Raw genomic sequence first — 17,694 nt, 5'->3', positions numbered from 1 at the left:
ACTCGATCTTCCTCTATGTATTGATCGTAAAAAAAAACTCAAACTATGGTCACGAAGTCGCGGTAATCAGTGAAGGATAACAAACGGCGCAGGAAACCCATCGCCGATTATTCAAGCAGATAGTCACAGTCTGTGACTGTCAAAGCTTTGGTAGCTATGTTCGTCCGGTACACTATAGACGTTTCATGGATACATTGCATAAATGACACTACACGGGTACCATGTGGTACAGTATGATATGTAAAAGCATCGATGTGTTAGAATTTTTTTAAACGAAAAATCTTGGTACATTTAAGTAAATCAGAATGTTTAGCAGTGTAAGAAATTCTGTTATATTACAAATTAGAAAATATGGTAAGAAATCAAATTGAGAATAGCTATAAATAATAGGTTATACGTTTGCAGACTGTACAAAGTAGCAAATGTGAATTTAAAATTTATATATTACTTTAATACTAATCGCAATTCTAGGGCAACGAACATACATTCGTCAATCTATAGGTAAATGTACAAATAACTTAAATCGACAAACCGAAGAGTCATCATCTACTCTTTGTCGAACATGTGGACAACCAACAGCGATAACACACCCTCATCTAATGAAAGATGGAGAAGTTGTACCAGGTATTCCACTCAGTGAGTTCAGAAAGAGAAGGAGTAAACTGATGGAAAATATTGTTTCACATGCTAGTGGCACAAGTCCCAGCAAACCACATGTTGTGATTATTCCATCATCCTCTAAAGTGTACATGTCTGACAAAATACCGTATGTTTTCCGCCAAAACACAGATTTTTTATATTTCACTGGTTGTCAAGAACCCGACAGTATTTTGGTAATTACAGCAAAGAATGAAAATTTTGTAACCACGCTGTTCGTAAGGGAACAAGACAAGCATTTTGAATTATGGGATGGTCCTAGAACTGGAGTTGAAGATGCACCAAAAATATTTGATGTTGATTTTGCACTTCCTGTAACAGAGTTTGAACAGTTTTTCGTTTCATTTATAAATGAAAACAAAAAGAGTTTAATTTGGTATGATAATATTGATACAGTACAACCAAACCTGCATAGAAAATTACTTGAATTAATTAAAGTAACTGATAGTCAAAGATTTGTTTCTCCAATAAGTATAATGCATAAAATTAGATTAATTAAATCGCAATATGAAATTGACTTAATGAAAAAAAGCTGTGAGATTGTTTCAGCAGCAATATCTAAAACAATAAAAACATCAAAACCAGGATTGAGCGAGCATCAACTGTTTGCAACTGTGGATTATGAATGCCGCATGAATGGTGCTGAATTCTTAGCATATCCACCAGTTGTTGCAGGAGGTAAAAATGCTAATATCATTCATTATATTACCAATAACCAGATTATTCAAACCGGAGATATGGTTTTGATGGATGCAGGTTTGTCAAATATGCTAATCCACATAAAAATTGACTTTTTCTTTAAGTTCAGCATAATTTTATCTTTCCAAATTTCTTTAGGTTGCGAGTACCATGGTTATTCATCGGATGTAACTAGAACATGGCCGATTAATGGCACATTTACACATGAACAAAGAATTTTATATGATATCATACTGGACGTTCAAAACATTTTAATTAATACATTAAAAGAATTGCCTTCCTTGGATCAATTATTTCAAGATATGTGTTCTTTGTTAGGCAAAAGATTACAAGAAATTGGATTAATACCAAAACATTTGAACAGAGACAAGTTACTTTCTGCAGCTTATTCTTATTGCCCGCATCATGTAAGTCATTACTTGGGAATGGATGTACATGACACAGGGAAAATCTCCAGAAGCATAAAACTTCAACCAGGGATGATTGTGACTGTAGAACCTGGTATAATAGATTGACAAATATCACTTTATTTGTAACTTTCAGAATAATTATTTTATTATTTTCAGGTATATATATAAATCCTAGAAACCAATTCGCCTTACCAGAATTTTATGGTTTAGGTATTCGCATCGAAGATGATGTCTTAATAACGGAAAGCGGACCGGTAATTTTAACAGAAAGTTGTCCAAAAGGAATTGTTGAAATAGAAACTTTAGCGAATCAAAATCAATAATAACAATAAAAATACTATGTAAATGTTTATGTCAGTTAATTCTTCTAATTTTACGATACACTGATGTAGATAATGAATTAATCATTTTATTTTATTTCAGATGAAACAAGAAATACGTTAAAACCGATTATGAACAAAATTATATAGATTCTCGTTATTTAAAAATTTGTTTAAAATGAAATAAGAGAATATTATGTACTTGCAATTCATAAAAAATAACTAGGAGATACAGTAAAGGAACTATTTCGACATATCGCTTACGGATCACTGCTCAAATTTGAACATTTTATACCATTGTAAAGGAATATACTATTAATAAAAAAAAGCAAAAAGTTATTACGTCCGCTGCAAGAATATCAGATTAAAAAGCATTTGTTATACCTTCACTTCTGATTTAATAGTAACACTATATTCGGATATAAAATAGTTATTATTATATATATAAAAATATTTATCAATGGAACATTTCTCACATAACAGCATTTTTTAATTTCATATCGGCTTGCTTTAAATCGATAAAATTGGTTAAGTGCTTTACCCGCAGACGTGCCCAAACGAGATGATCATGCAGTGCATGAATCTGAGCTGCTGCGAGTGCTGCACTTTCAGGATAAATGACTGTAGTGCATCCAATTCCTACGAGAATAGAATATACTTAATAGTATACTTTTAGCACAGGTTACAATTACAAACAAATATACTTTGTAATTCACCTGAAGGTACATTAATCGATGACCATAAATCTTGTGAAATGTTTTCTGGTTTGCAAGGTGGACAATTAATAACAGGCAAAGGCGTATTTCCAGACAGTACTGGACCCAATCCGTTACTTCTCCCTGCAACAGCTATTAGTACTACCTGTAACAGACAAAACTTGTAAGAATTGAGAATTCAGTTTTTCTATAAAGTAACTCTTACATTTTTATCGAGTATGTGAAATATGAAACATTTCTTAATAAGAAAATACTGATATTATAACAAAAAGATAATCAAAAATAAACATACCTTTTCACAGCTACCTTCATACTCTGCAAGAATACGCAATGTTTCCCGAGTACCTTTGTGAGCACTGCTTACTCGAAGTTGTACACTTAAACCTAAAGACTTAGCATATTTTGCTATTGTTTTACAATGCTCAATATCAGATGGTGAACCCATTAAGATAACAACAAGACTACTATGTGGTAGAATGAGATGGTCTAATTGATCTGCCACCCATTTAAAATTATGTTTTACAACATCCAAGTCTTTTTGAGTTACCGTACTTAAATTTCTATATACCTGGTATAAAAAATGTAATGCTAAAATACGAAATTAAATCATAGTAAATAAAATAATTGTATCAAGTACTTGTTTGTCTTTCATCAGCCTTTTATCACCAGATGGCCAAAGTCGCCAAGAATCACTATCAATTATATCTGCTACCATAATTTCACCATTTGTGTCTAAACCAAATTCTATCTTCACATCTATAAGAGCACAGTCTCTGGTTGCCCATGCTCTTTCCAAAATTTCAAAAACAACAAGGGTGGTATATTTCATAATATCATATTCATCTTTTCCTATTGTAATTCCATACAACTTGAAACCAGCAGAAATAATTTGTTCCTCTGACCATTGAGGATCATGATTTTTATCATCTTTAAAGAATGTTTCCTGTAATGGTGGATTAAACCTATATCCTTCAGGAACTCCTACAAAACCATATGAATATATACATACAAAATTCCACAAGTTAGAGGATATCTATTGAGTTTTTATACCTGAATGTCTACGTAGAAAACTACCAGTAGCTAATCTTCTAGTAATCCATTCAATTGGAACCATTTGACATTTTCTGGCAATGAAAGTAGTGTCGCTTACTACTTTAACAAAGGCAGTTTTCAGTCCAGCCTCGTTTAATAATTGAAACACTTTAGCTGTAGTAGCTGTACTAATTGCAGCTTTGCCTTCTAACTCATGAGATTTTACACCATCTCCAGCAGTAATGCGATCTTTACTTTGTAAGAGACATAATGTAGGATTATCAGTAAGTTCATAGACTTTTTTAGTCTTCCCTTCAATAATCAATTTTCCACATTTGTATTCTATACAGACGAAAAATTGTTTATAAAACAATTAAATAAATCATTAAGAAAGTATTACCTTAGATACATCTTTTAAATTAATAATATTTCGTTTTGATTTTTGTATAAATATTAATGATAACTCGAAATAACATTTTAACGCGATCGTTTAATTACCTATTAATTCCTGTTAATCGCATAAAGTGACTATTCGCTTAAATCGTAATTTAAACAACTAAAACAAAATATAGATTTAGAAATTTTATATACAAAAAATATTTTTATTAATCAATCAATATTTCGCTGAAATATTTAGTTCTTTAGACAGAAAATTATGTTTTAATTTTCTTTCGAATGATAATAATACTATCATCTATACTTTGTTTTTGATAATGCATAGGTCCCATTGTACAGTCCTTTCAATAAATACTTTTATACAATAATATGAATCTTTCCAATATAAGTATCGTGTCGGTACATTGCGAAACACACATTACGTTGAGTTAATTATAAATCAACGATATCATTTTATTTTGTTGTTTTAATACATGTCTTAAGGCCGCGATTCTTAACCTATGGTCTCCGGACCCACGGTGGGTCGCAGTTTTCACATACACACAGATAAGTCACTGAGAGAAAAGCATGCGATATTTGTTTGGAATGGTTCCGTGTTTAACGCTGTGACGGTACTTATTTATTCATAATAAATATCCTTCCTCTAAATTTAAAAATTGTTTATAAACAGTACTTTAAATATATATATATATATATATACATATGTGATGCACGCGATGGACTTAAATCTCATGTTAAATTTTGGGGGTCTGTGATAATAAAAAATTATTTAAAGGGGCCCGTGGTAAATAAAAAATTAAGAATCGCTGCTTTAAGCCAAATATATAACAATTTTCCTAATTGTCTGAGTAGATGAAGAATTTCTATCTCGAAACGGGAATCAAATATTTAAAAATTAAAATAATATGCTCAGATTTATAAAGCATATTACACATAGAAACAACAACTAACATTTTTATTTATAATTAAAGCATCCGTATTAAATTGTTACTTACCGGTCATGTTTCCTCTTATCCGTTTCCTTCACGAATGTCGGTTTCTCACTTATTTCAGAGATGCCAGATCGGCACCGGGTGCACCACTCACACATGCCAGATCACGCGTATGTGAGCTCGTGGAGTTTCGGAAAGTCGACAAAGGCAAACTGACGCATGCCCTCTTTCTCGATTCTCCGAAGCTGCCCGAAGTAATTTCGGACCGCCTCGTGGGAGTCGAGAGAGAAAGGCTCACATTTGCCTTCTTGCTCTGGAGCCGATATTAATAATATACGTATGTACGCTTATACATAGGAATAATAAAAAGAATTTCTTTTTTTTCAATAATTAAAATATGATCAGGGGGTCTTAGAACGTGTATTTCCGTAAAATAAATTTTACAAAATTTTTCAGAGCAAGGCAAATGTGAGCCTTTCTCTCTCGACTCCCACGAAGTGGTCCGAAATTACTTCGGGCAGCTTCGGATAATCGAGAAAGAGGGCATGCGTCAGTTTGTCTTTGTCAACTTTCCGAAACTTTACGAGCTCACGTACGCGTGATCCTAGCATAGTGTGAAAGAGTGCTTTCGGTGCACTTCTGGCATCTCTGACTTATTGTTGAATAGTTGACGACCCCCACTTCTAAAATTCTGCTTCGTTCGATTGGCGTAAATTTATAATATCTTAACACGGGTGAACTGGTAAATAATGTAGATCGCGCGTATCATATAAACAAAAACTATTCAAAAACCATAAAGGCCTCTATTGATTCTCGTGTGAATTGTATAAAATAAATAACAGAGAAAAACGATTCCATAAATAATATTTTGGTTATTATTTAGAAAAAGGAGGGAAGTAATTTATCTCACCGATTTCGATGATTTTTTAATATGTTGTAGAAATCAATATTTTGAACAACTTTTTCCTATACATATAACCGCCGCTCGGTCTTAGTTTTCGAGATTTTTCTTCAAAAAGATTGCTGCTGCTACAATGAATTCTGTTTATATGTACGTGTTGATTTTTTTCTCTTGTTTGTATTAATCGGCATGACAATCAACGACAAATAATGTATAATGTGTCAAGCCAAATCTAGTTCTGCATTGATGTATCTATAGAAACAATAAACAATTGGCGATTTAACGCTTACACACACGCTGCCACAGACACATACGTGTAGATAGAATTCATTATAATAGCAGCGATCTTTTTGAAGAAATATCTCGGAAACTAAGGCCGATGTATAGGAAAAAGTTGTTCAAAATGTTGATTTCTACAACCTATTCAAAAATTATCGAAATCGGTGAGACCCCCCTTTTCTAAATAATTACTAATATTGTTATCGTTATATAATTTTAAATTGATGCATAATGTGTTTACAGAAGATATAAACTACGACAACTTTTTCGATGCGAATAAGAAAATATATTAATGATCGAACGTAAAATAATAGTTGTTTAAATAAGTTTATTATTATATCCGTAGTCACATGATTAAATAGTTTTTATGAAAGTTTGGCGAATTATACTTGCTTTTCTAATTGATATAAGTAAGGAATTAAAGAATTTAAAAATAAGATAATAACTAAATGAGCGAACCCCTCCAGTCAAAAGCAGGTTTCCATTGGTTAACACATTCATTTGTGCTACGGAAGCCAGTCAAGAGGCATATTTCATGCGGATGATCCGCAGCCGATCTCTTTCAAGCTGACAGCAGAACAACACTACATTCAAACGTTTGACGCGCGTGGTATGTATGGCACATATGCTTTAAACTCGTATACTTAAATGAGAATGCCGTCCGAAATAATCATCGAGCCCTATAAAGCATACATTCTTACAAAAACGTTACGAAGAATGTTTATTCATGCGAAATAAAGCTTAAAAGAATTATAGATGTAACTTACTTTTTATATTTGGTACAAGGCCGCCAAGAATTTCATTCAACAAGTGAGTACAGTCTCTAATAAAATTATGATTCTAACACAACACAAGCTTATGTTACAATAATCGATTGAACCTTGAATAAATTAGTAAAATTATCACGATAACAATATTATCGAACAAAAATTAAATCCTTTACCAAATTATCTACATTTTTTTATGTAATTTATTTCCTTCAAACAAACTTATTTCAACCTGCATTATAAATACGCACTTGCGTATTTTATTAGAGCTCTTTAATTGTATAAAGTATAAGTTTTTTCATTAGAGCAAGACCTATAATATTATATCTGTCTGTAAGAGTAGTTTATAAGTATAAATGTTTTTCATGAACACTGATGTCAATGTGGTACAATGACGAAATCAGTTGCGAAATGCTGATTAAGCAAGTATATAGAAAAAATACAGTAGTAACATTGAAAGATGGGTTCTATCAGCTCAGCAGGGGTCAATAGTTTACAAGAACATTACTGATAATTCAGAAGAAATCTCGAGGGGGTCTGGTTCATGTTTTACAGTATAAGAATAATAGTAATATTGTTTACTTTTGTAAGGATTGTGTAATGTTATATATGTTGAAGAAATTAATTTTTAAATTCCAAGAGAAAACTAATTCTGTAATGTACAGTTAATAATCTCATTTATAATTTAACATAGTGAAATAAAATATTTATCATAAAATTATAATTTAATATACAGTTCAATTAACCATTATTTACATACATGGTTTTTAGACTTAAATGGAAATGTCTCGCAGCATGCAAGCAGAATCTTGCAGTCGAATAATGTCTATAGAAAATGAAAGAGGTAAAAGGTTGCCTGTTAAAGGAAAGGCTAAGAATCTAGGAATGTCTGGCCTTACACACGAATGTGGAGTTTTTGGATGCATAGCTGCTGGTGATTGGCCTTCTCAAATTGATGTTGGTCAAGTTATTTGTTTAGGTAATTTAGAACATATTTAACATTGCTTATTTCTTTTTTAAATCGCCAACTACTTTTGACAGACAACATGTTTATAGGTTTGGTTGCCTTACAACACAGGGGCCAAGAAAGTGCTGGTATTGTTACCAGTGAAGGTGTTTGTTCAAAGTCCTTTCATGTTCACAAGGGTATGGGAATGATCAATAACATTTTTAACGATGAAAATATGAAGAAACTCTGTGGAAATCTTGGAATTGGTCATACTAGATACAGCACAAGTGCTGCAAGCGAAGAAGTCAATTGTCAACCATTTGTAGTTCATACTGCACATGGGGCATTAGCAGTTGCTCATAATGGAGAGCTTGTGAATACAGAATCGTTAAGAAAAATGGTAATTCATGTATGGTACAGTTCAAGTGTAGTTGTGCTCCATTGGAATTTGTTATTAATACTTTGTGATTTATTAGGTATTAGGTCGAGGTGTTGGCCTATCAACCTACTCTGACTCTGAGTTAATAACACAAGCTCTTTGCTTGAATCCTCCTGAAGGTGAAGTTAATGGCCCAGATTGGCCAGCACGTATAAAACATCTCATGCAGTTAGCACCATTATCGTATTCGTTAGTAATTATGCAGAGGGATAAGATATATGGTGTTAGAGATCCTTATGGAAATCGTCCATTGTGCCTTGGAAAAATTGTACCGATTGGTAATTTAGGTATGTAACCAGACTGTAAAAGATAGATAAAGTAATGTTATAATAGAATACTAAAATTGTATAACTACATTTTATAACGTAACAAAAATAAATAACTTGTTTCTTTGCAATTTATTCAATTTGATGTAATATTTTCATGCAGCAGGAGATGAATCAGACGATGACGACGAAGCCGAAGGTTGGGTCATTTCATCCGAATCTTGTGGATTTTTAAGTATTGGAGCACGATATGTGCGCGAAGTATTTCCTGGAGAAATAGTAGAGTTGACCCGTGAGGGTATTAAAACTATAGATATTGTTGATAGACCAGATAAAAAGCCGCAAGCCTTTTGTATTTTCGAATACGTTTATTTTGCACGAAGCGACAGTATTTTTGAAGGTAAACCATAATAGTAAATATTGAAAGAAGAATATATATAATACAAATTGTGATATATATCTTGCACAAAAACTTACTTGATAGGACAAATGGTTTATTCTGTTCGCATGCAATGTGGACGAGAACTTGCTTTAGAATGTCCAGTGGATGCAGATATAGTCAGTTCAGTACCTGAATCTGGAACTGCAGCAGCACATGGCTATGCTAGACAGGTAAAGTTGTTAAATCTGTTCTTTATACGATTAATCTGAAGTATAAACTTGAGGTTTGTACACATTTTATAAAAGAATAAAAATAGCGTTGAAAAAGAATTTTTTTACTTTTACAGTCTCAAATACCTTTTGCGGAAGTATTGTGCAAAAATAGGTACGTTGGCAGAACATTTATTCAACCTAGTACACGACTTAGGCAACTTGGTGTAGCAAAAAAATTTGGAGCCTTGTCAGAAAACGTAAAAGGAAAAAAGTTAATTCTTATTGATGATTCAATTGTTAGAGGAAATACTATTGGGCCTATTATTAAATTACTTCGTGATGCAGGAGCAAAAGAAGCAAGTATCTTTTTCAACCATTTTTAATTTCGTATTTTACATATTATCCAGGAACATATGAAAAATAAATTACATCTACATGAATTTTCGTAGGTTCATATTAGAATAGCTTCTCCTCCATTAAAATATCCGTGCTACATGGGAATAAACATACCAACAAGGGAAGAACTAATTGCAAATAAATTAGATAATATAAAACTAGCAAAACATGTTGGAGCTAACAGTTTAACATACCTCTCAGTGGATGGACTTATTAAAGCTGTAAGATTTGGTATGGATAATCGAGAAAGCAGTTACATTGGTCACTGTACTGCTTGTTTAACCGGAGATTATCCCGATGAACTTCCTGGTGATTTGGATTGGTGAAATAATGAACTGTACTTACAAATCTATAGACAGTGATACATTATTAAACTATGTACTATCAACATTATCTATTATCATATCACAACCAAAGCCACATAACAAGATCTAATTTAATGTAATTTAAAATTTTGTTGTACATGTCAGCTCAGCATATAATATCAAAAATAATTCAGTATTTCGACAAATAACTTAAATAGTTGATACAGATTTGTTAAAAAGTATTGTCTGTGAGATTTTCAAATAAAAGAAACAGAAATTTTTCACTTTACATATATTAATTGATAAGTATAATGTAATAAGAAAATTTTATTAAAAAATATAAACAACGAAGTAAATAAATATTACTAAAAATATTAACGTCTTATGTTCCTGTTCTAAAATAAAAAAAAAAACTGTATATTTAGTGTCCCAATGTCCATTGGAGAGTTTAGTTGGAGAAAGACTAGGCAACTTTTAGCACGAAATAGATACTGTTTTATATTTAAAACTTTTGTTATAAAAACTAAAGAGATACTAAAATTATTGAGAAATAGGATATTAGCAAAATAAAACAATTGTTGAAAAGTAAAAGTAATACACACATTTATATCAATTCACTGCTGTGTTTGTATTTTCTTCTGCAATTGCCTTCAACTTTTCTAAAATCTCTTTCATTTTTGCTTCTCGTTTCAGTTGTTTTATAGTTTTGCTATTAGTTGAATCTATTTGATTAGCTTCCATTTTTGACCTTTCAATCAATGCAGCTATATGCTCCTCATTTAACATTTCATTTTCACCTTCGGTAATATCCAATGTATTTACACTTTCAGTAACACTGTATTTATTCAATTCTTCTGATTTCTTTTCAATATTTAATGATTCTTTATGTTTATTATCAAGTAATGAAGTTTTATCTTTTGATAAAATTCGTGTGTTTCTGTTTTTTATTCTCTGCGCATTATGAACTTTACTAATGTTCTTCTTTTGAGATGTCTTGGTTTTATATGTCTTTATAGATTTAACTCGGCAAGAACCATGATCTTTTGAGACCGAGGATTGGGCTTCTATTAAGTTCTTAAGTTCCTTGAGATTATCCTCAGAAATTTCTTCAGCCACATCTGCATTTTCACTGGCAATTTCTTTAGGGAACTTAAATTTAGAATAAAGTTTGCTGTCAGAGTAATTTTGCTCATCTTCTAATCTACCACAAATATCCTCAGATACATTCGTACTGCCAAATTCTTCTTTATGTCTATATATGGCAAAAGGGTTATCTTCATCGGAATCAGACTCTAACATAATACCTTGTGATTTTTTTTGTTGCCTAATTCGTTGTTTTTCTAAGTATAAATTCAATGCTTTCAATCTATTGTTGCGCATAGTCTTCCAAAAAGAAAGAGCTATAAAATAAAGTTTATTATGGTTTTAAATAACCCTTACAAGAAATATAATCTTACCAAGTACAGTTAATAGTAAATTATACCTTCTGTTTGATATCGATGCGGTACTCCAGCCTGTTTAAGTGTATCCAAATTTGGAATGCATTTGCAATGCTCAGAATCGCCAAGAACTTCAGTTCTAGGTTTCATGAAAACTCTTTGCATCTTTAGAAACTTTTTACTTTTAGCAAAATATTTTAAATCAGGAGCAACATCAAAGACAGGGTCATCCACCACAGAAGTGTCATTTTTTGTAAAGAACATGTATGTACCATTAACGTCTTCATAAGTACCTTCGTAGAACTAAAATTATAAACACTCGTTTAATATCAGAATAATTTTACGTCGTATTGTTCGATGTACACAAAATCATAAATCTAAACATTCGAATACTTTCGTTAACCGCAATAAGTTTATAGTTACCTTTCCGTTAATTTGCATTATCGGATGTTCTGTGTCTATACCGATCATATCCAACTGTAATTGTTCTTGACTAAATACATTACCATCGAGAGGTCCCTCGAATTCTACGTATACAAAAATCTCTTCCTCGTCTTCGGGTAACTCATTATCGGATCCCATATCGATCGTCACTTGTTAATCTTTCACTGGAAATCATTCATCGTGTAATACGTACTTACATACATAACATATACTTATCGTAATCGTTTATTTAAGGTTGGGACAGTAAACATTTCCTCCTACGTATCCCAGGGTATTGGTAATGGGTTGCATATATTTGTTACGTTGGTGAAAATTTTGGAATCATTCTGGAAAAATTATTTTCGGTTGCGAGGGTCAATTACAATCATTTTTGGTCAATAGACGTACCCCCGAAATCCTACGCACTTTCGAGAAAAATATTCCAAAATTCATAAATATTTGTTACCTTCGGAACTGTTATACAGAATTCCCACATTGCAGTAACATATATGTAGTGACATTACTAGATATTTCGAATGGTACGTAACGTATATGCATATTTAATGCAGATATTATCTTTCTTGCGTTCTTACGAAATAACTATTAATTAAATAATATGTATTAAAATAACAATTACTTACAATTAATTTTGTATTTAACAATTTATTCATTATTAATTAAGTTCATCAAATTGTATCATCCACGTGCTCGGTAAGAGGATATACAATAATTTTATTAGGTTTCAACAAATAAATAAGAAACAACAATGTTAAGCATTTGATCTGTTGAATGAATTTCCTGAAGGTTTATATTCAATAAGTTCGAATTAAATTGCAATTAGGTTTATTAAATAAATATATTTTTCTTTTATACTGTGAATGAAACAATTTTCTGTGTTGTATAGGTTAAAAAATGGTGAGACATAATAATCAATTACCGGAAAATCTTCCACAATTGCAGAATCTTATTAAACGTGACCCAGAGTCTTACAAAGAAGAAGTAAGTTTTTTAATATAATACTATGTACAAATTATAAAACGACTTACACACATGTATTCTTATAGTTTCTTCAACAGCAGCAGCATTATAAGTCTACTTTGGAAGTGTTTTGTTTAACACCAAATAAATTTAACAAGAGTCTTGATGAAATAATCACCTTTTTAGCACAGGTAAGCATTTTGATAGTGAATTTATAACTCTTATTAATTCATATCCTTAATATAATCCTAGTATTATAAAACTTCAGTATGTTAGAAGAGTTATTTCTCTTCCAGGTATGGTAAAGAAAATATAGGAAAAAAAAATTTCAGGAAACAGTTTCTATATTGTAATATTATTACAATTGGTTATTATATCATTGAGGAGTTTTTAAGAATAGTAATCATGGAAGAATATTTGGAATCTATAGAAGAAAAGATTATATGCAGAAAAAGTGTTATAAATAAACTTTATTCATTGATTGGTTACTCGGATGAACCGATGCCTTACAGCATATTTGTTTATGGCCATATAGCTACTGGAAAGTCTTTAATAGTGGAAACTATGCTTTCCTATTTGAAATACAATGTTACTATAATTAATTGTATTGAACATGCAAATAGCAAACACATATTTGATTATATCTTGAACGATCTATCTTTGAATGTGACTAATTCTAAGATTAATTCCAAATTGCAACACAAATGTGACAATATTATAGACTTTATAATTAATCTTAAAGAGGTTTCATTAATGGACAGACGGCCGATTGTAATAGTGTTCGATAAATGTGAAAAACTAAGAGATATGAATGCTAGTTTACTACCTGCATTCTCAAGATTGAAGGAGCTATCAAATGTTAATGTCTGTGTAATATTTATAAGTGGTATAGTATGGGAAAAGTTTCATGCAAAAATCGGTATATACGAACCGATTAAAATTCATTTTCCGCAATACATGCGAAATGAATTTGCTGAAATATTGCTTTCATTCAAACCATGCGATTATGAGGAATTGTTTTACAAAAATTATTTAAATTTATTTCTCTCTGTATTCTTTCGATTCTGTAGAGATCTTAATGAACTTCGTTACATGGCCAAGATAAATTTTTCTAAATACATACAACCTATTGAAACTGATAAATCTAATAAGGTTGACTCTACCATACTATGGAGAAACATTTCTGCTGTTTTTAAGGCAAACTTAGAAGTTATTTATCTGCGAGTTTCGTCTGACGATTTTGTGAAAAATAATCAATTCTCTAAAGAGATTGAATCAACAACAAAATTAGCATTAAGTTTTGAATTACCATATTATGCAAAGTATATATTAATTGCTTCATATCTTGCCTCGTATAATCCTGCAAAAGAAGACAAACATTTGTTTGTGAAAGAAAAGATGAAGAAAAAAATAAGAGCTAGTAGTAAAAAGAAAACAGCAAAATTAAGTACACAATGTGGCCCTTATAATTTTCCAGTATCTAGAATGCTTGCTATTTTTTGCGCTATTCTTGATGAAAAAGTCGATATAAATGCCAATTTACTTACACAGATACCATCTATGTGTCAACTTGGTTTATTAACTGTTGTGGGAAATTATAATTTAGATGAACCTAAGCTTAAGTGTTGCGTATCCTACGATTTCATTCTCGTTATAGCTAAGACTGTTGGATTTTCTATTCAGAACTATATATATGATATGCATTAAAGAATGTGTACTTTTGATAAAACACTATTATATATTGTCGTTTGTATGTATTTCTCGATTTTTAACGAATAAAGAGTTACAATTTCTAAATAAATTTTGTTTTTGTATGGACAAAATACTTTATAACAATATATATGTACATACAAAATTAGATACAGATTATTACATATCGATTATAACATAATTTCATTGTTTTAATGCAGGTGGCTCATTGTTACCCAAATACTTTAGAATCATTTCCTCAGGAAATCATTGATGTACTGCAAACATACAATACAGTACTTGACAATGAAATGCGATTAGTAAGTGTGCAATAAAATAAGCTATTATCAGATCTAGTTAATAATTTCTGAATTAATTATACTAATTAGTACTTTTTTGTAGACATTCTGCAAAGCTCTAATTCAACTGCGTAACAAATCTCTTTTGGAACCCACTGTGCTTCTTAATTTATTTTTCCAACTTCTAAGATGCCAAGATAAAAATCTGAGACAATTTCTTGAAACACATATTATTGCTGATATTAAAAATGTTAATGCTAAACAAAAAAATACAAAGCTTAATACAACTTTGCAAAACTTTATGTTTTCAATGTTGAAAGATTCTAACATTAGAGCAGCAAAAATGTCTGCTGATATTATGATTGAATTGTACAATAAAAACATCTGGAATGATGCAAAAACTGTAAATGTGTTGGCAACTGGATGTTTTGCTAAAACTACAAAAGTCATGGTCGCTTGTTTAAAGTTTTTTTTGGGGTCGAGTATAGAAGATCAAAAAAGTGACGATAGCGACAGCGATAGCGAACCGAATATTAAAGAAATTATTATGTCTAATAAAGTAAATAAGAAAACAAAGAAACGTGAGAAACAATTAGCAAAAGCAAAGCAGGTGTTAGCGGTAAGTCAATGACGATCAACACACTGTAGTCAATATTATAATTTTCTTCTACTGCATATTTAATTTTTCTCTATTTTAGAAGTCCAAAAAGAAAGCTACAAAAGCACCAGGATTTAATTTCTCAGCATTGCATTTAATTCACGATCCACAAGGTTTTGCAGAGAAACTATTTAAACAGTTGGAAAAAAATAACGATAGATTTGAAATTAAACTGATAACTTTAGATGTAATTTCTAGGCTTATTGGTTTGCATAATTTATTTCTACTAAATTTTTATCCATACCTTCAAAGATTTTTGCAACCGCATCAAAGAGGTAAATACTTTTATTATCAAAGAATTATCATTACACCTATATAAAATCTAATGACTGGTTATCCCTAATGATTTTAGAGGTAACGAAACTTTTGCAATTTGTTGCTCAATCCTGTCACGAACTTGTACCTCCTGATGTGTTGGAACCTGTTTTGAAAACCCTGGCAAATAATTTTGTTACTGAACGAAATTCTGCTGATGTTATGGCCATTGGGTATGTATAAATTAGCAGTTGATTTATGTTTCTAGAGTAGCGTTGTTTATTTTTTATAAATTGATTGCAGCTTGAATGCCATTCGAGAAATATGTGTACGGTGTCCTTTAGTTATGAGTGCAGATTTATTACAAGATTTAGCACGATACAAGCATTACCGAGAACGTAGCGTAATGATGGCTGCACGTTCTTTAATCGGTTTATTTAGAAGCACAATACCAGAGTTTTTACATAAAAAGGACAGGGGACGGCCTACAGAAGCAACTGTTACTTTAGAAGTCCCAAAGTATGGTCAAGTATCTGCTAATGATTTTGTTCCGGGAGCTGAAATTTTGCTTGATAATAAAGTAGACAAGGCTGAATCTTCTGCAATTTATTCTGAAAATGATGTAAGTAATAAAGATATTGTGGAATGATGTATAATTAATTTATGTTTGCGATTAGTTTTGTAAAAAGGACTGTAATCTTAAAATCTTGATTACAGAGTAGTGACAATGAGTGGATTGATGTAAGTCACAGTAGCAATGATGAGAGCATTGATGATGATGATGATTATGATTATAACGATGACGACGATGATAATGATAATGATGAAAACTCTCTTACAAATACTAAAAATGATGATAATGAAACTTCAGCATGCAACATTGAATCTAACACAAAAGATAATAGCGACAATGAAAAACACAAAGATGATAGAGTGAATGAAAGTAATGAGTTAAAGAAAGAGATCGCAGATGTAAGAATCGTCGTTAACAGTGTACAAAATAAAAAACAAAAGAGCAAGCATAATGCGATGAAAAGAATTGAACGAAAAAAGCTAAAAGTTAAGAAACAAGAAGACTCTAAAATTGAAAAAAGTCAGATAGGAGAAGCAGAAAAAAAAGGAAAGGCATCTGTAATTTCTACCGAACGGTTATTGACCGACGATGACTTCGTGAAAATAGATATGGCACTAGCAAAGCAACAAGTAACGTATGCCAAGCGCAGCTTAAAGAGAGCTCATTCGAATGATGGCGAACGTGGAGATTTTGTTAAATTGACGGATATTGAAAATATTTATAAGAAACGAAAACATGACAAACAAGCTCGTATCGAATCTGTAAAGGTTTGTTTCAGTTTTATCGCATAACTCAAAATGTCCCTCCTACATTTTTTGTGATTTATTTTTTGTGGTTTCTTTCAGAGAGGTCAAGAAACAAGAGAAAAGTTTGGTTACAAAGATGGTCGCCAAAATCCACACTGTAGTAAAACAAATCGCGAAAAGAGAAAGACAAAAGCTTTTCAAATGTTGAAACACAAAATAAGAGCAAAAGTGAAACGTTCTTTTAAAGACAAACAGATTGCTTTGAGAAATCATTTATTGAAGCAAAAAAGAATGAAATAACTGCAGATTCATAAGCTTGTGCATACACATCTAAGTATTTTATATGTGAGCTAGTATGTTCATGTATATAGATGACTGAATATAAAATTATGTGTATAACCTAATTGTAATATTTTATGTTATTAACATACATGTTGATTTTGTTATAATAAATTATAATAAATTATAATAAAATATAATACAATAATTTTAGACAAGATATTTCTGTACCTTTAACCTCTTACGAGTAAACATTCACTCATATTTAAACGAACAATACGGAAACAATCCGTAAT

The 17,694-nt window shown here is 31.2% G+C and overlaps 6 protein-coding genes across 14 annotated transcripts; 4 read left to right on the top strand and 2 right to left on the bottom strand.

The window, feature by feature from the left end:
- Window positions 1-134: 134 nt before the first annotated feature.
- Window positions 135-2,330, top strand: LOC122398568 (xaa-Pro aminopeptidase 3-like). 3 transcript variants are annotated; one of them, XM_043398571.1, is made up of 5 exons: window positions 140-354; window positions 472-1,413; window positions 1,495-1,857; window positions 1,923-2,119; window positions 2,190-2,330. In XM_043398571.1, the coding sequence occupies exons 1-4, from the start codon at window positions 306-308 to the stop codon at window positions 2,087-2,089; spliced, it is 1,521 nt and encodes a 506-aa protein (XP_043254506.1). In that variant the 5' UTR covers window positions 140-305; the 3' UTR covers window positions 2,090-2,119; window positions 2,190-2,330. The 3 variants fall into 3 exon arrangements, with proteins under 3 accessions (XP_043254507.1, XP_043254506.1, XP_043254505.1); XM_043398570.1 differs by having other exon boundaries at window positions 1,923-2,107; window positions 2,190-2,315; XM_043398572.1 differs by lacking the exon at window positions 2,190-2,330 and having other exon boundaries at window positions 135-354; window positions 1,495-1,763; window positions 1,923-2,018.
- Window positions 2,331-2,425: 95 nt separating this feature from the next.
- LOC122398570 (multifunctional protein ADE2) lies at window positions 2,426-5,364 on the bottom strand. The gene is made up of 6 exons (XM_043398573.1): window positions 5,226-5,364; window positions 3,853-4,176; window positions 3,440-3,783; window positions 3,095-3,370; window positions 2,803-2,947; window positions 2,426-2,725 (listed from the first exon to the last, which is right to left on the bottom strand). Exons 1-6 carry the CDS (start codon window positions 5,230-5,232, stop codon window positions 2,559-2,561), a joined length of 1,263 nt encoding a protein of 420 aa, XP_043254508.1. The 5' UTR covers window positions 5,233-5,364; the 3' UTR covers window positions 2,426-2,558.
- Window positions 5,365-6,593: 1,229 nt separating this feature from the next.
- LOC122398562 (amidophosphoribosyltransferase-like) lies at window positions 6,594-10,279 on the top strand. Of its 5 annotated transcripts, none has more exons than XM_043398558.1 (8): window positions 6,594-6,952; window positions 7,881-8,088; window positions 8,151-8,458; window positions 8,535-8,784; window positions 8,927-9,163; window positions 9,248-9,375; window positions 9,492-9,713; window positions 9,807-10,277. In XM_043398558.1, exons 2-8 carry the CDS (start codon window positions 7,887-7,889, stop codon window positions 10,077-10,079), a joined length of 1,620 nt encoding a protein of 539 aa, XP_043254493.1. In that variant the 5' UTR covers window positions 6,594-6,952; window positions 7,881-7,886; the 3' UTR covers window positions 10,080-10,277. The 5 variants fall into 5 exon arrangements, with proteins under 5 accessions (XP_043254493.1, XP_043254494.1, XP_043254496.1 ...); XM_043398559.1 differs by lacking the exon at window positions 6,594-6,952 and adding an exon at window positions 7,014-7,152 and having other exon boundaries at window positions 8,930-9,163; window positions 9,807-10,279; XM_043398561.1 differs by lacking the exon at window positions 6,594-6,952 and adding an exon at window positions 7,014-7,152 and having other exon boundaries at window positions 8,166-8,458; window positions 8,930-9,163; window positions 9,807-10,278.
- Window positions 8,900-12,372, bottom strand: LOC122398564. The gene is made up of 7 exons (XM_043398563.1): window positions 12,329-12,372; window positions 11,921-12,105; window positions 11,542-11,800; window positions 10,661-11,458; window positions 9,948-10,102; window positions 9,241-9,367; window positions 8,900-9,031 (listed from the first exon to the last, which is right to left on the bottom strand). The coding sequence occupies exons 2-4, from the start codon at window positions 12,077-12,079 to the stop codon at window positions 10,668-10,670; spliced, it is 1,209 nt and encodes a 402-aa protein (XP_043254498.1). The 5' UTR covers window positions 12,080-12,105; window positions 12,329-12,372; the 3' UTR covers window positions 8,900-9,031; window positions 9,241-9,367; window positions 9,948-10,102; window positions 10,661-10,667.
- LOC122398561 (protein SDA1 homolog) lies at window positions 12,262-17,514 on the top strand. 3 transcript variants are annotated; one of them, XM_043398553.1, is made up of 10 exons: window positions 12,262-12,459; window positions 12,825-12,919; window positions 12,985-13,089; window positions 14,809-14,907; window positions 14,990-15,505; window positions 15,585-15,819; window positions 15,897-16,032; window positions 16,103-16,421; window positions 16,517-17,140; window positions 17,219-17,514. In XM_043398553.1, exons 2-10 carry the CDS (start codon window positions 12,833-12,835, stop codon window positions 17,417-17,419), a joined length of 2,322 nt encoding a protein of 773 aa, XP_043254488.1. In that variant the 5' UTR covers window positions 12,262-12,459; window positions 12,825-12,832; the 3' UTR covers window positions 17,420-17,514. The 3 variants fall into 3 exon arrangements, with proteins under 3 accessions (XP_043254488.1, XP_043254490.1, XP_043254489.1); XM_043398555.1 differs by lacking the exon at window positions 12,262-12,459 and adding an exon at window positions 12,514-12,631; XM_043398554.1 differs by lacking the exon at window positions 12,262-12,459 and adding an exon at window positions 12,649-12,724.
- LOC122398563 (origin recognition complex subunit 5) lies at window positions 12,899-14,631 on the top strand. The gene is made up of 3 exons (XM_043398562.1): window positions 12,899-12,919; window positions 12,985-13,089; window positions 13,195-14,631. The coding sequence occupies exon 3, from the start codon at window positions 13,304-13,306 to the stop codon at window positions 14,603-14,605; it is 1,302 nt and encodes a 433-aa protein (XP_043254497.1). The 5' UTR covers window positions 12,899-12,919; window positions 12,985-13,089; window positions 13,195-13,303; the 3' UTR covers window positions 14,606-14,631.
- Window positions 17,515-17,694: the final 180 nt, after the last annotated feature.

Source organism: Colletes gigas, unplaced genomic scaffold, assembly GCF_013123115.1.
Source record: "Colletes gigas isolate AHSC1104 unplaced genomic scaffold, ASM1312311v1 Colletes_gigas_Sc00011, whole genome shotgun sequence".
Classification (NCBI taxonomy): Eukaryota; Metazoa; Arthropoda; class Insecta; order Hymenoptera; family Colletidae; genus Colletes; species Colletes gigas.
This window is presented reverse-complemented; position numbering and strand designations above follow the sequence as displayed.